Raw genomic sequence first — 15,816 nt, 5'->3', positions numbered from 1 at the left:
AATTTTTTTATAAATATACAGGAGTTGAAATTGCATAAGCTATTTAAATAAGATATCTTTCATATTTTACAGATCTTTGGCTGAATACAAAGTTAAATAAATTTCCACATTCTTTCTTTATATAACTGGTTTATAATGTCAAAATATTGGACAGGGACTATTCTGGAGTTTACCATAAATCTGTGCATCAGAAGGGATAAGATGAATGTAGAGCATTAAGCCAAAGCATGTGGATGTGCAATGTTTAGTGGCTGGGATTTACCTTAAAGGATATTTCAATTCAAGTTTTAAAACACAGACGTGAGGAGGTCTGGTCAAAGTTTCAGAAAAATGCAGCACAATTTGAATGTAGTTTGCACTATATTGTACCAGAAAGCATCAGCCTTTACCAATGGTTACTTACACCGGAATTATTCAAATTCATGATAAATGCACTACTGAAGAGCCTCAGCACAATTCATGTTCATGATGCTCACACTTCTGGTACTCACAGTCACTGCCAGTGCACAGGCTTGGGATATGGGACATGAGCATCTGAAATTCTACAATGTGTCAAAAAGAAAAAAGAAAAGGAGTACTAGTGGCACCTTAGAAACTAACCAATTTGTTTGAGCATAAGCTTTCGTGAGCTACAGTGGTTAGTCTCTAAGGTGCCACTAGTACTCCTTTTTTTTTTTGCGAATACAGACTAACACGGCTGCTACTCTGAAACCTGTCAAAAAGAAAAGACTCTCTTTCCCCAGATCCTTCCTGGGGATAATAGAACTACTAATGGAGAAGAGAAATGCTCTTTGGTATCAAAAGGTTTGAGGCTTTCCTCTGAAAAGCAATGAAACAAAACCAAGCATACAGAATAAAATCTACTTAACAGCAAAGTGTTTGGACTCTGCTGCAGACTAGAAATTCTGCAGTACCTTCATTTAAATTAAAAATGGAGATGATGTTAAAATAAATATTATGATTATCATGATCAGTAGATTATCCCCTGCTAATTATTTTGATATTAAAATGTACATTGTCTCTACACTATCGTTTTGCAGTATGCTAGAGATTTTTGTATCCATAATATATAAGCTGCGTCTTAGAAACTGAAAGGCAGAAGATGGAGATTTGGCATCTGGGTATGGAATAGTTGGGGCTTTTGGCATCATGTAGTTCAGGATTGTGTATAAGAAAATTAGCTAGATATTTCAATGACATGGAGGAAATGCTGACACTGAAATGGTAATAGGCTTCAGTCACTGAGATACATGGGGCAGTTCACATTGCTTAGAATTATTGTTTCAGGTCATCTGCAGAGTCAGGAAGACAATAGTACTTTGGTTTACACTCAGTTCACATCTACAGTGTTCTCTTCGTAATCATAAGAAGTAGGAACAATTTTTTTAAATAAAAGTTTAGATTATGGACCCTAACTGGGGACAAAGACATGGAATTGTTATATTCACATTACCTTGCTTGTACTGCTACTGAACGCTGAAAAGGGACATTTTTCATCCCATGTGATGGTAGTTCTCATTAGTTCATTTTAATCTTCCACCAACCCTATCACTGTGATTGAGTAGGGGGTAAAGGAAAAGGGTTCCAGTTAATTTGTCTTCCCCAATTGGAAAAAGAGAGGATCTGGCAATGCCAATGACACCTAGTGTTAGCTCTTAATGCATCAATGGTGATAATCCCACTTCACCTGGTACATGTAAGTGGAGAGTGCTGCTTTGATTAATGTCTCACTGCCTGGGAGTTTTAAAAGAAGCCAGTAAAAAATTCAAAAATGTGCCTAGCGATTTAGGAGGCTATGTCCCATTGCACTTTTGAAAATTTTACACTTGGAGATTAGGTTGCTATCAGGCTGGGAAAATAGGAAGATTCCTTCAGTCCAGGTGACAACACTAGCATGACTGCAGAATAGATTTTTCCTTTTATCTTCAAGAGCAGTGTTTGTTAAGTTGAAAATTTATATCCCTAATACTGAGGAAAGGCCTAAATTAATTTCTATGATTTATTAAAAGTTATTCATGAGGAAATATTTTCTCTTTTGTACTGCCAAAGCCAGCCAAGATTAAAGTACTGGTTGGGTGATAAACTGTCAAAGTACTGGTTTCAGAGTAACAGCCGTGTTAGTCTGTATTCGCAAAAAGAAAAGGAGTACTTGTGGCACCTTAGAGACTAACCAATTTATTTGAGCATGAGCTTTCGTGAGCTACAGCTCACTTCATCGAGTACTTGTGGCACCTTAGAGACTAACCAATTTATTTGAGCATGAGCTTTCGTGAGCTACAGCTCACTTCATCGGTGAAGTGAGCTGTAGCTCACGAAAGCTCATGCTCAAATAAATTGGTTAGTCTCTAAGGTGCCACAAGTACTCCTTTTCTTTTTGTCAAAGTACTGTTTAAGTTTATCAGCAGCTTTAATGTATGCATCAAAATGTGCAGAAATCCTAAAAATGTTAGGGAAGGTTATTCCATCATAATTTGCTAGTTTACAAGAGTGTCTCCCCTAGTCTAATTTTACTTGTCTCTTTTTTACATATAACCTTCCCATCATATAGCTGGTATGTTTTGTAAAACCCTGTTAAATCATCAGAGGGAAAATATTGATAGTGGGTAAAAAAAAAAAGTGCCTAAGTGAAAGTCAATGATTTAGGCTCCTAAACCATTCAGGTGATTTTAAAATGTCCCCAGTGGGATTAAAGTGAGTCAGGTTGCACCATGTATTCATTTAAAATTAAATATAAATCCAAGTTAAATGGAGCATATCTAATCAGAATACAATTGTAAATAGGTAAGTAAGCTATACTTTTTTTTCTATACACAAATGCAAACATATGAGACAGGAGTATATCAGATGAAAACATAAGGTGATCTACAACGATACCCAGGATACTAAATAGGGCCACTTATGAACTACAGTTACACTACTTTATTCTGAGTAATTGAGATTTTGATTACAATTATTTTAGCACCATGAACAACAGGAAACATTCAATCCTTATGTTTCTAATGAATCAGATTTAGAAAGCATGGAATTAATGCTAGCAATATGAATGTTAACTGGTGTCAAAATAATACACAAAATACAGTGTTTACAAATACAGTCAACCACTTGTCAGTGTCTTCAATATTAGCACGCACAGTAATATAAAATATAGCCAGTCTAAGATTACTATACACAATTCTGAAATTCTTAAAAATGTTTGACACCTTTCATATATAAGAATAAAAGGCATATTGAAAATGTCAGCCAAGTTTACACTAATAAAAACATTATGTGGAATTATAAAGGTGCTATACTTATGTCATTATTAAAAAATAAGGACCTAAATTAAATTTCCTCAACTACTGGGTGTTCAGACAAAAATTTGCTTTTGAAAATGGTTCTTCTACGCTCCATTGCATACATCCTGTGTTTGATTCTGGAACCAAAGCCATAAATCTATTACAGTTAGATTCTTATACCATGCCTATCATTGTAGTATCTGAGTGCCTAATGAGCAAACCGATTTCTGTAAGCCAAAGCTACAACATTCAAGTACTGAGTGCATTGGCCGTCTGATATCCAGAATCTCTGTTGGGAATTTCAAAATCTGTATGCCCAGATCATGTGCAACAGTGAATACATGTGAAAGGGAGAAGATTGCTATTGTTTATCTTGCCAGAGATTGGATAAGCTTTCAAAAGAAATTGATTCCATGGCTATCTAAGTAGCTTTTCCCATTTTTTAACTTTCTTTTTAAAATGTGAACACCAGAATTGGATACAGTATTCCCACAATGATCAATCTAATGCTATCCACATAACTAATGCCACCTCCCTATTTTTACTCAATATTCCCATTTATACATTCCAAGACGATTTTAGCTCTTAGTCACCACATTTCACATTCAGTTCATCATAACTCTCAAGTCCTTTCTTTCCAAACGGCTGTAAACTCATCCTGTAATTGTGACACACGTTCTTTGTTCCTAGATGTATGACCTTGCGTTTGCTTGTATTAAAATATGTTTTTCAAATGGGCCCACTTTGCAGAGTGATCTGGATCACTCTTTACCATTATTTACCATTACCCCACTTTTGTGTCATCTGCAAAACTTTTGCAGCAATAGTATTATATTTTCTTCCAGATAATTTATAAAGATATTGAATAACATTGGACCAAGTACAGATCCCTGCAGGATCCCATGGCTCCATCTTCTGTTCAATTCTTGACCATTTCAAATAGAATTTGTGCTAGATGGTTATTCTTAGCTTTTTGCAAACAAGTTTTTGAAATTGTCAGCACTGTGATAAATATTAATTTTTCATTTCAAAAGTCAACTGAAATAAATACAGTGGTTTACACATAGGTTTCTATGCATTATCAGGGTGTATTGTAATGATAATACGCAATATTGAACAACATTACCTGGAAGGAAACATAAGAACAAGAATAACGTGATTGCTAATGTAATTTCTGTAATTAAAGAATCATGGGAATTTGAACTAGCAACACTACTTACAATGAAAGGAGATTTTCAGAAGTACGTGAGAGATTTAGGAGCCCAAGTCCCATTAAGAGTCTTAAATTTCTTAGGCATTTCTGAAAATCTTTCCCAAGGGGTGGCCAATCTGAGCCAGAATTTACCAATGTACATTGCCAAAGAGCCACAGTAATACGTCAGCAGCCCCCATCAGCTCCCCTGCCCCGCTCCCAGTGCCTCCCACCCACTGGCAGCCCCGAGGATCAACGCCTTCCCCTCTTTCCCCGAGCACCTCCTGATCAGCTGTTCCGTGGCATGCAGGAGGTTGGGGGGTAGGGAGGCAGGAGCAAGGGCACAGCAGGCTCAGGGGAGGGGACAGGAAGGGGTGGATTGGGGGAAGGGCCTGTGGCAGAGCCAGGGGTTTAGCAGCGAGCACCCCCCGCCCCGGCATATTGGAAAGTTGGCGCCTATAGCTCCAACCCCAGAGTCGGTGTCTATACAAGGAGCTGCATATTAACTTCTGAAGAGCTGAATGTGGTTCCGGAGCCACAAGTTGGCTACCCCTGCCAAGGGGTATAAATATCACTTTACCATTTCCCATTTTAATGCCAGATTCTGACAGCCTTGCTCATGTTGAGTAGAAACTGAAATGAATCAATAATATTATGCAATTGTGAATAAGGGTTATAAAATCTGGCTCTTAATAGTTAGGATACTTATGTAATTACTTTCAATGGAATTTTTTTGTAATATTTTCAACAGATAACACTTAACAGCTTCTTTGCTAAGTCACACCTAACACAGGAAAACTAAAATAGATGGCGATGAGTGTGCCTGGGTAATGAATATCTATTTCAGTGTTACACTGCATTGTCAATGCAAATCCAAACAGAGGCAATATATTTGCAAGTGTAATCATGATAAACTGAAAAGCACTCTGTTTTGTTTAGATTTTTTTAAAAGTAACTTTCAGAAGAATAGGTTTTTCAGAAGTATGGGTTTGATAAACTATATATAATACCAAGGAGAACACAAGTAATAAGAGATATGTTAAGGATAAGTAATTGTGCATGCAAAAATTCTCTACTATTTCTTGAAAAGATGGAGTTGTATCACATGTGCAAAATTTTAAAGGCCTATAATAAAGCTGCATATTCACTTAGTGCAAAATCACTTCCCAATGTGTTTAATGTTGCTTTAATAGCTCTTATGTATAGAGAGCTATTTCCATTTATTGGTATGAACAATTGCTTCTTATTGCACACTTAAAATGTATCCCTTAAAGATGTCTTTTTGTTGTTTTTTGAAGAGTCAAATCCTGAAAAAAACCACAGAAATTCAGAATTTGGCTTTGTCTAACTCATGGTATTGTACCCAAGTATTGCACTTCGTATGGTTTTAAGACTAAGAGCTATTCTGAAGTTTACCTGAAAAAGAACTAGATTCACTGGAGCACTGGGGCACAAAGGATGATGTAATAATGGTTTAACAGCCTTAATTCTGAATTTATTTGCCTGTGTGAGTTCATACCCTTCACTTTTTGAGTGTTTAATATATGTATTATCACAAACTTATCCTAAAATGTTCTATATTCAGGCTACCGAGAAATAAACGTAGAAGTGGTCCAGAGTAGGTTTAAGCAAATGGACCAGGTTGGAGTATTAAGAGAAAGTAAAGCTGAGGATCTGTTAAATAATTTAGCTCCCAAAGCAAAATAATTTCAGCAAGGATTAGAGTTTAGAGGATCAAAAAAAGATCACTATTCATTATCATAATAAAGAGTTTTAAAAATTGTTAAAATGGCATAAGAAATTAAAACAAAAGTCAGTCATAAGAGGTACTAGAAATTCCAGGAAAACAACACAAGAATTTGCCTCTACTTGATGGACTAAAATTATTGAAGCCATCCTGGAAGGGTCAATGAATCAAACTAAACAGATTTCACACTTCCAGAAGCATGCTGTGATAGATTAGAACAATAATCTCCCTAAACACAGAATCACGAGCAGGTGCACACTGATACTATAAAACCTCAAATGCCATAAAAATATGGATTGAAACTAGACTCAGGGACTCCTAAGAAAGCTACTCAGTGGTACAAAAGATTCTTAGCTCTTAGCAGTTTTCTTCTGCAATCTGAACACACGTTCCATTAAAAATAATATAATATTTTCAACTCAAAGCCAGAATTATTATCTAGCTCCTGTAAAAATGAATTCAGTCCAGTGGAAAGATAAAACATCAAACAACAGATTCAGATTCTTTACTGGGCTTTTCTGATGTGCCTGAGACTGAAGTGCTTTCATTTTCCAGCATTTTCTTAGTTGTTTCTTCATCAACAGCTTTTTCTCTCTCTTTTGGCTTCTTCTTTTCGTGAACCCATGGGATGAAAGATAATATAATTCCTCCAATAATGGGGGGAACTCCAGCCAGGTAAAATGCTACATCATAGGTACCTAGGTAGTCACGCAGTATACCTGGGGAAATAGAGAATTATCACTAATATGTAATGTAGCAGCTGTGGTTTTATTCAAAGCATGCTTATTCATAGATTCAGAGAGTTTAAGGCTAGAAGGAACTATTTATGATCATCTAGTCTGGCCTCCAGCGTAACACAGGTTGTATACAATTTCACCTAATGATTTATTTATCTAGTCCAATAATGGGTGGCTGAACTAGGGCATATCTTTTAGAACAAGATCCAGTCTTGATTTAAAGACTCCAAGTGATGAAGAATTTACCCTTGAAAATCTGTTCTAATGAATGAAAATCTTACCCTCACTGTTAAAAACCTTATTTCCATTTTGAACTTGTGATTGAAACTTCTAGCTACTGAATCTTGTTATGTCTTTGATAAATTAAATAGGATATCGTCTCCCTCTGCAGGTAATAATAGTCTTTGATCAAGCTGGCTCTCAAACATTACATTACATATGCTAAAGAGATTGCATTCCTTCATAGTTTCTCTTTGTAAAATGTGCTTTCCAGATGACAAATCATGCTTGTGGCTCTTTTGTGAATCCTCTCCAACTATTCAACATCCTATTAAAGGGTTGACACCAGACCTGGATACATTATTTCAGCAGTGGTATAACCAATGCCACATAAATTTGGGCATGGCTACACTTGCAGATGTAGAGCGCTGGGAGTTAAACCAACCTTCGGAGATCACAGCAGGGAAAACGCTGCCGTGTTTTTACACTGTCAGCTGCAAGCACACTAGCGTGGCCACATTAGCAGCTCTTGCAATGCCACAAAGAGCAGTGCATTGTGGTAGCTATCCCAGTGTGCAAGTGGCTGCACTGTGCTTTTCAAATCGGGGTGGGGGGTGGAGTGTGACAGGGAGTGTGTTTTGGGGGGCTGAGAGTGTGTCAGCATGCTGTCTTGTAAGTTCAGACAGCAGCAGACCCCCCTGCCGCTCACACACACTCACAACAGCAGCATTCCATTGTAATGGCTTGCTTTGTCCCGGAGCAGATAAGCATACCAGCTGTCAGAAACGGAGCTTTGAAAGGGTAGCCGATTTCAAAACAATGAGAAGAGTGGCCACTTGACTTCAAGGGATTATGGGACATTTGCAGAGGCCAATCACAGCGCAGTAATGCAACACCTCATTCACACTGACGCCTGGGCATTTCAGCCAGGGCGCAGCAAGCTTTATGCTTCTGTGGAGGTGGATTACTAGGAGCGCTCCAACGGCAGAGTCCAGGCACTCTACGTGCCTTGCCAGTGTGGGCACACTGGGATTTAGGGCGCCTGGGGCTGCTTTAATGCGCTCTAACTTGCAAGTGTAGCCAGGCCAAAGAGTTAATATCCCCTTCCTACTGCCGCTCAGTATTTCCATACTGTTACATCCAAAGATCAGGTTAGCAGAGCACCACATTTGGAGCTCACAATCAGCTGGTTATCAGCAATGGCCCTGTGATCCTTGTCATGGTCAATGCTTTCTAAGGTGTACTCCTTCAATTATGTAAATATTGCCTAAATTTTTTGTTCCTAGGTGTATTGCTTGCATTTGGCTATATTAATATGCATTTGGTTGCACGCAATTTACCAAGCAATCTAGATCAGTCTGTACCACTGCCTTTATCATTATTTGGCAGCTCACCAATCTGTATCATCTGCAAACTATCAACAGTGATTTTATATTTTCTTCCAGATATAAAAATTGTAAACAACCTTTGGCTGAGAACCAATTGCTGTGGGAGCCCACTAGAAATTCTCCAAATTCTGGCTTAAGCGACTTGTCCAACATCCTATCGGATATCTGTGACAAAGCACAGGACAAGATTCTAGGTCTCCTGCAGCTCAGTGCCTTAAGTCACAGGATAACCTTTTTCTTCTGGGCTATCTGTTTGCTCTTAGGCTAAACCTGGGAACTTAGACATGCAAACCATGTGCCCTCTGAGCGACAAACCCTTTCCCAAAGATTGAGTGTCATGTTCATGTTGTGTATCATGGGAAAAACACTGAAGTTTGTTGTCCTGCTTTACTCACTTAATGGGCTATAATTTAGAAATAGAAAGATTAAAATAAGTTGACTTCTCTCTAGGGAGAAAACCTTCACCCTAAAAGTCATAATCTTTAACTTTCACAAAGAAACAAATAAATGATGAACTTGTAAAAGTGAATATTAAAAAGTATAATGAACGTTTTGTTTATTAGTACATTTTACTGCACAAAAGCTAACAGTTTAATCTTGAAAAATATGTCCAAGTGTAAAATCATATTTGGCTTCTTTTGGCCTTAGAATGAGGTATCTTGCGTTACAATTGATGTCATTTCTGTCATAAATGTAAACTAAAATTATTAACCCACGCAAAGATTTAAAAAACATATGTAGTAATACAATGACGTTAGCGGGCCACATAAGGCCTGGTCTACACTGGGCGGGGGATGGGGGGGGGGAATAGACGAGCTAAGTCGGTCTAAGTTATGCAACTTCGGCTACGAAAATAGCATAGCTGAAGTCGACATACTTAGAGCTACTTACCACGGTGTCTTCACTGTGGTAGGTCGACTGCTGATGCTCCCCTGTCGACTCTGCCTGTGCTTCTCACTCTGGTGGAGTACCGGAGTCGACAGGAAAGCGCTCAGCAGTCAATTTATCGCGTCTTCACTAAACGCGATAAATCGACCCCCGCTGGATCAATCGCTCTGGAGGTAAGTATAGACGTGCCAAAAGTATCAATGATAGTTGATTAAAGTAATTTGAGCAAGTTTTTAATTTAGTCTAGTTTAAATTTTTGTTTAATTATTATCCTACTATAGTTCTCAATTAAATTACATCCTACTAGTCTTCCCTTTTTAATTATTATTAAATATTTATATTATGGTAGCATACAAAGGCCCCAATCAGACTGAGTGCAAGCAAAATGCATGAATGCTAAAGACGGTATAAAAAGGAGCAATAACATTTCATTTTTCTGGGGAACTTGTGTTCCTTTCAGACCTATCCAGCCTAAACAACATTACCCTTATTATACCACACACAAACTTTAAAACCCTATCTGCAAGGATGTGCATTATGGCAACCATTCTACTATCCAGGAACTGGACTCTTTGGGTGTGTCTACACTGCAGTAAAACACCCACAGCCGGCCCATGTCAGTTGACATGGGCCTGTTTTGAGTATTTTATTGCAGTGTAGATATACCCTTTGGAGCCAATTCTTTTGTTTTTAAGAAGCAATTAAGTGAACTGCAGCCTCTCTCCTCACATATGCATGTGGAAATTTCGGAACCCAGTGAAAATTGCTTATAGTTTCTAAAAGTATGTCTACACTGCACCCTGCTTTCAGCAGTGTGTAGAGTACATACATAACATGCCCCTCTAGCACACGTATAAGCAGCAGTGTAGATTGTGAGGCACAGCTTAGGTGGGTACAATAAGGCCACACCTGAACCCTTTGAGTATGTATCCAACTCACTCAAGCAGTGCCTCCTCCTGTCTATAATGCTATTTTTAGCAGGGTAGTGACCCACTGTTTCCCCATTGCTGGAGCCTTTCCTTGTCACAATGAAAGACTCCAGCAGAGGGGAAAGATTCTGGCAGTTCCCCACTGCAAAACCTTTCCCCACTGCTTCCCCCCGCCAAAGCCTTTCACTGACACATCTAGCTACACATCGCAATGTGGATGGAGCCTGTCTTTCACTGCCGCAGGTAGTTATACATATCCTACATGCTGCTGCCAATGGCGTGCAGTGAAGACGCAGTCAAAGTTGGTTGCGCATACGATCAGAGGACTACAGGTTACGGCCTGTACACTCAGAAATGGGGAAAATACAGATCATTAAACCCAACCTGAAAGCCTGTGTTTCCTTTTGGGAGGGCAAACTGTTATACTTGTATGTTTGAAGATACCAAGGACAAATAAGAATTCAAGGACAAAAGTAAGATACCCTACCAAACAAAATGGCACACAACTAACCTTCAGCATTTGTCTCATCTTAAAAGCTTGTGTCTCATCTTGAATTCAGAATATGAATATTTGAAAAATCAAATTTAATGTAAATAGATCTATGTTAGATAAACAGACTACAGACTGTCCCAACATTTACCTGCAATGGGTGGACCAACTATCATAGGTACTGACATGAGTCCTAACAGGAATCCTATGGCCTGGGAGACATCCTGTGCACCGACTAGCTCAAAGGCAATAGGAGCCATGATACAAATGAAGCAGCCATCGAATAGACCCATAAAGAGGCAGACAGCAATGAGACTTCCCAAGGCATGGCACAGTGGAATCATCATGGACATCAGGCCAATTAAGAAGAATGAGATGACCTAGACAATGTCAAAAAAATAAAAAAAACACATCAAATCAATGAGAGTTCTAAAATAGGGAGTAAATGCAGGCTTCATAACAACTGTGAGGAATTAAATTGGCTGCCAATATTAATTGTATTAAAAAAACCCCAAAAAACAAAAAGAACCACAAAAAAGTTCCTTGTTTCCCACCAAAGTTTCTACTACTTACTCCAGAGTAATGATGGATGACTCAGTTTCCATGTACATCAACATTTTTAAAAAAATTGCAGCTGCTGGGAACTATCCAGCTCCTCCTCCCCATCCTGGCAGTGTCTCCTATTTGCGAGCTACTAGGGTCCAGCAGCCCTAGTAGCAGCTAGCAGCTCTGCAACCCATTTGTGTGGAGGGAAAAGGAAATTCTGCATAGAACATTAATTTCTGTGCAAATTCTGCATTGCGCAGTAGTGCAGAATTCCACCAGGAGTATAAACCGCTTTCAGGCATTGTAACATGATGTAGCATATTCAGGGAATCGGGGTGTTGTGAATTATCTGCAGAGATCAGTACTTTTCATAGGAATGCCAGAACAGAGGAAAGCGTTTTTCATGGGGGAGGATTTCCCAAGTCCGTTATGTACCATTAAGAGGAAGTTACTCCCTTGTGCAGTAACGATGGTTCTTTGAGATGTGTGTCCCTATAGGTGCTCCACTGTAGGTGTATGTGTGCCCCTGTACCCCGATCAGAGATTTTTGGTAGCAGTGTCCCATTGAGCCCGCGCATGTGCCCTCCCTCCCTTGTGGTCTGCCTTGAGGCTATTTAGCACTCCACGGGCGAACCCCCCACACACACACTTCCTTCTCTATCACAGAGCCCTATAGACAACTCCAAAGTAGAGGAGAGGAGGTTGAGTTGTGGAGCACCCATAGGAACACACATCTTGAAGAACCATCATTACTGCACAAGCTGAGTAACTTCCTCCTCTTCTTTGAGTAGTGTCCCTATGGGTGCTCCACTGTAGGTGACTCCCGAGCAGTACCCACCACTGGAGGCTGGGACTTCGGAGTGGAGTCTTTTACTACAGAGAGTACTGTGAAGTCGAAGATGGTGTGAGCGTCCAAATCTTCAGTGATCGCATAATGTTCTGCGAAAGTATGGGCAGAGGCCCAAGTCGTTGCTCTATCGATTGCTGAGATAGGGGTATCCCTACGGAATGTGATTGAGGTACAAACTGACCTTGAGGAGTGCATATGGACTCTGGACGGAAGAAAGCTGCGCCCTTGATAAGTGATTAATATAACCAGAGACCCATTTGGATGGTCTTTGAGCTGATATCACAGAGCTTTTGGATCTTTCTGTGGACAAAAGGAAACGTTTAAGGGATTTCCTGAATTCCTTAGTCCTGTCCAAGTAGAATGCTAATGTCCTTCTAATATCTAGCACATGCACAATTGTCTCCCAGTTGTCACAATGTGGTTTTGGGGAAAAAAAGGGAGACGGATCTGTTGATTCACATGGAAAGTGCAGAGAAAGTAGGGAGAAACTTGGGATATGGCCTTGGAGTTACTTTGTCTTTTTAAAAAAAAAGTCAGTGAACAACGGATGTGCCATCAGGGCCGCTATTTCTCCTATGTGCCTAGCTGAGGTGATGGCAATTAGTAATGCTGTCTTCATGGACAGATGTAAGAGAGAACAAGTTGCCCTGGACTCGGAGGGCAGTCTAGTCAAAGCCCTGAGCACTAGGTTAAAGTCCCAGACTGGAGTCGGTGGTGTCAGATGCGGGAAGAGATTCCCAATGCCCTTAAAGAATCTACGCATTAGTGGGTGAGCAACCACCAAGTGGGAAGCCAATTTCGCCGCGAGATGAACCTTAAGGAAGCTGAGTGAGAGTTTAAAATGTAGTGCAAAATCAGAGAGAGGAAAGATGAGGTTGGGTCTGTGTGTTTGACATGACACAAACTTGGAGTCATTTCCATTTTGTAGATAAGTATGTCAAGTGGTCAACTTTTGGTTGTGTTGCAACACATCTTTCAGCTTGTCAGAGCATTCTGCCTCTAAGCCTTGGAACTAAGAAGGAGCCAAGCCTGGAGGTGGAGGACCCATGAGTTGGGGTGAAGGGTCAGCCCATTGTTTTGAGAGAGTGGGTGAGGGATGGGCTGAAGAGAAACAGGAGGGCATACTGTCATCTGTGTCAGGTAAGGGAGCCAGACTAGTCATGGTCAAGAGGGGCAATCAGAATAACTCTCGCTTTGTCTCTGAATTTTCAACAGAATCTTGGATAGAGTAGGAAACTGGGAAGAGACATACAAGTGGGCCCTGTCCCATGGGAAGATGAGGGCAACTGCCAGTGAATGTTTCCAGAGGCGGGCCCTGGAGCAGTAACAAGGACCTTTCTTGTTCCGTTAAGTAATGAAGAGATCCATAGTCAGGGTTCTCCAAAGGGCGGATACATCTTGAAGCACCTCTGAATTCAGTACACACTCATTGTGGTGAGAAAATTGCAACTGAGACGGTCGGCTGTGACATTCTGTATCCCTGGTAGATAGACAGCTGAGATGAGCACATTGTGATGGGTGCATCAATTCCAAAGTTTAAGTGCTGTCTTGTAGAGGGAGGGAGATCGGGCAGCTCCTTGGTGGTTTATACAAAACATACAGGTCACATTAAGTCCGTCATGACCTTTGTGTGTTGTTTTTGATGAAAGGCAGAAAGTGTGCACAGGCACTCCTGACAGCCCTTAGCCCCAAAACAGTGATATGGAAGGTCATTTCTGTGGAAGGCCATTTCTTGAACCTTGTGGTTGTGTAGGTGATCTCCCCAGTGTATTAGGGAGACGTGTCCCAGGGTGGTGAATGTGGGTAGCGAGAGGAATGCTCTTGCTTATACTGCATCAAGGTTGATACTAAGGTTAGTATGCCGCTACAATGAAGAGAGCCTTGGAGAATACCCTGTGTGGAGCAGTCTGTACTGAAAATCATCCTGCCCCAAAGGTAAGCAGTAGGAAATCTCCTGTATGATGGTGGTATTGAGATACGGAAGCAGAAACCCTGTAGGTTCAGGGCTAGAAATAAATCTCCTTGCTTTAGAGCTGGTCCTAACTGCTGTAAAGTAGGGCAAGGTGACTTCTGAGAGGCATGACAGGTGTATAGATGGCAGCTGATGCTGTAAGGTATCACTGTTCAGACCCTCAAAAGTGCTTATAAGAGGCAGTTTGAGAGGTCACAAACTGGGGTGCAGACTGTTCCCACTTTTGAGCCCTGGGCCTCTTACGCTGTGGCTCATAACAGCACTGAGATGGTGGGTATTGAAAAGATTGTGATCTGTGGTGTGGTTCAGAGGTATATCTTCTCTTCTGTCCCACAGTGTAGATTCCTAAGGAGTGTAACGTGGTCCGAGAATCCTTCAGTATGTGGAGAGAAAATCTGTCTTCTCCGCAAACAGTTTGGCCCTTCAAACTGGAAGTCTGTAGCTCTTTGGGCAATCTAGAGAGGTGTAGCCCAAAAAACAAAAACAACACAACCTGCTTCAGTACCACTGTCATGGAGACTGGGCGGGCAGCTGTAACAGCTACATCCAGTGCTGTCTCTAGGCCCAATCTGGCTATTAACTGACCATCTCTAAGAATGGCCTGAATCTGTTCTTTTTGTGTTTCTGTTGGATCATATTAAAGAAGTTCTGTATTAAAATCACAAATGAGTTTGATTCCCCATAGTTTAAATTCCAGGGTATTACTAATTAAGAGGTCTCTTGGTTTTTGGTACTGTTTCTCTCCCTCTATGTGTGAAACTTGCAAGCTGCTAATTGTGTTAGTACATTCTAAGACAGAGTCTGCTCTCAAAGCAATTCTTTGTAACAATAACTACTCACACAGAGAGAGACTCAAAGCAATACTCTGTAACAACAGAAACAGCACCCAGAGACTCCCCGCCCTTTTGTTGTATTCATCTCGCTTTGTTAACAATTGTGATTAAAATAGAGATCTATGTGGATGGATGCTTGGTGTGGATAATAACTGAATGATCAGGGAGGTGCCAGCCTAAGAATTCAGTGTCCATCGGCTGAAGAAGGCGTCAAGTGGAAATAACCAGAGGACCCCCAGAGGGCAGACTGGAATCCACCCAACAGCCTCAAGGATGGGAGAACCAAAGAACAAGATAACATCTGGCAGCACGGAGCCGTCAGGAATGTGCTATCTGCTGATTGATTCAGCAACAGCATGATGAAGCAATTCCCATAGACTAGCATAGGAAGAAATGCCTATAAAAATGGACTCTAGAAAGTGAGAACTTTGGGGTCTGATTCTGCAAACCAACTTCCAGGAGCATCAGATGTGCATCTGACGAGGCCCTGCTCCCTCCTCATGTCCAGGCCACCTGGCCAGTGGCTTGGCATGAGCAACTCTAAGGCTGGTAACTATGATAACCTTGCAGAACGTGTGTGTGTGTGTTTGTATGAATGAATGTGTGAATAAATATGAGATTGAATGGAATGTTATAGCTATAACTAACTGCTTACTATGATTCTTTCTGTATTCACAATAAATGTGGTATTTTGCCTTTTCCCCTTTAATAAGATCCTGCTGGTTTTTATTTTATTGGTATAACATTTCC

The 15,816-nt window shown here is 40.3% G+C and overlaps 1 protein-coding gene across 1 annotated transcript in view; it reads right to left on the bottom strand.

Moving 5' to 3' along the window:
* Window positions 1-2,904: 2,904 nt before the first annotated feature.
* Window positions 2,905-15,816, bottom strand: part of SLC16A10 (solute carrier family 16 member 10) — a 170,196-nt gene continuing 157,284 nt past the window's right edge. Inside the window, exons 5-6 of the mRNA XM_048844782.2 lie at window positions 11,017-11,245; window positions 2,905-6,933 (exon numbers count right to left, since the gene is read on the bottom strand). Of these exons, the coding sequence (XP_048700739.1) occupies window positions 6,698-6,933; window positions 11,017-11,245 (465 nt within the window). The 3' untranslated portion in view covers window positions 2,905-6,697. The remainder of the gene's footprint in view (window positions 6,934-11,016; window positions 11,246-15,816) is intronic.

Source organism: Caretta caretta, chromosome 3, assembly GCF_965140235.1.
Source record: "Caretta caretta isolate rCarCar2 chromosome 3, rCarCar1.hap1, whole genome shotgun sequence".
In the NCBI taxonomy this organism is placed as follows: domain Eukaryota; kingdom Metazoa; phylum Chordata; order Testudines; family Cheloniidae; genus Caretta; species Caretta caretta.
The sequence above is the reverse complement of the archived record's forward strand: the minus strand, read 5'-3'. Positions and strand labels throughout refer to the sequence as shown.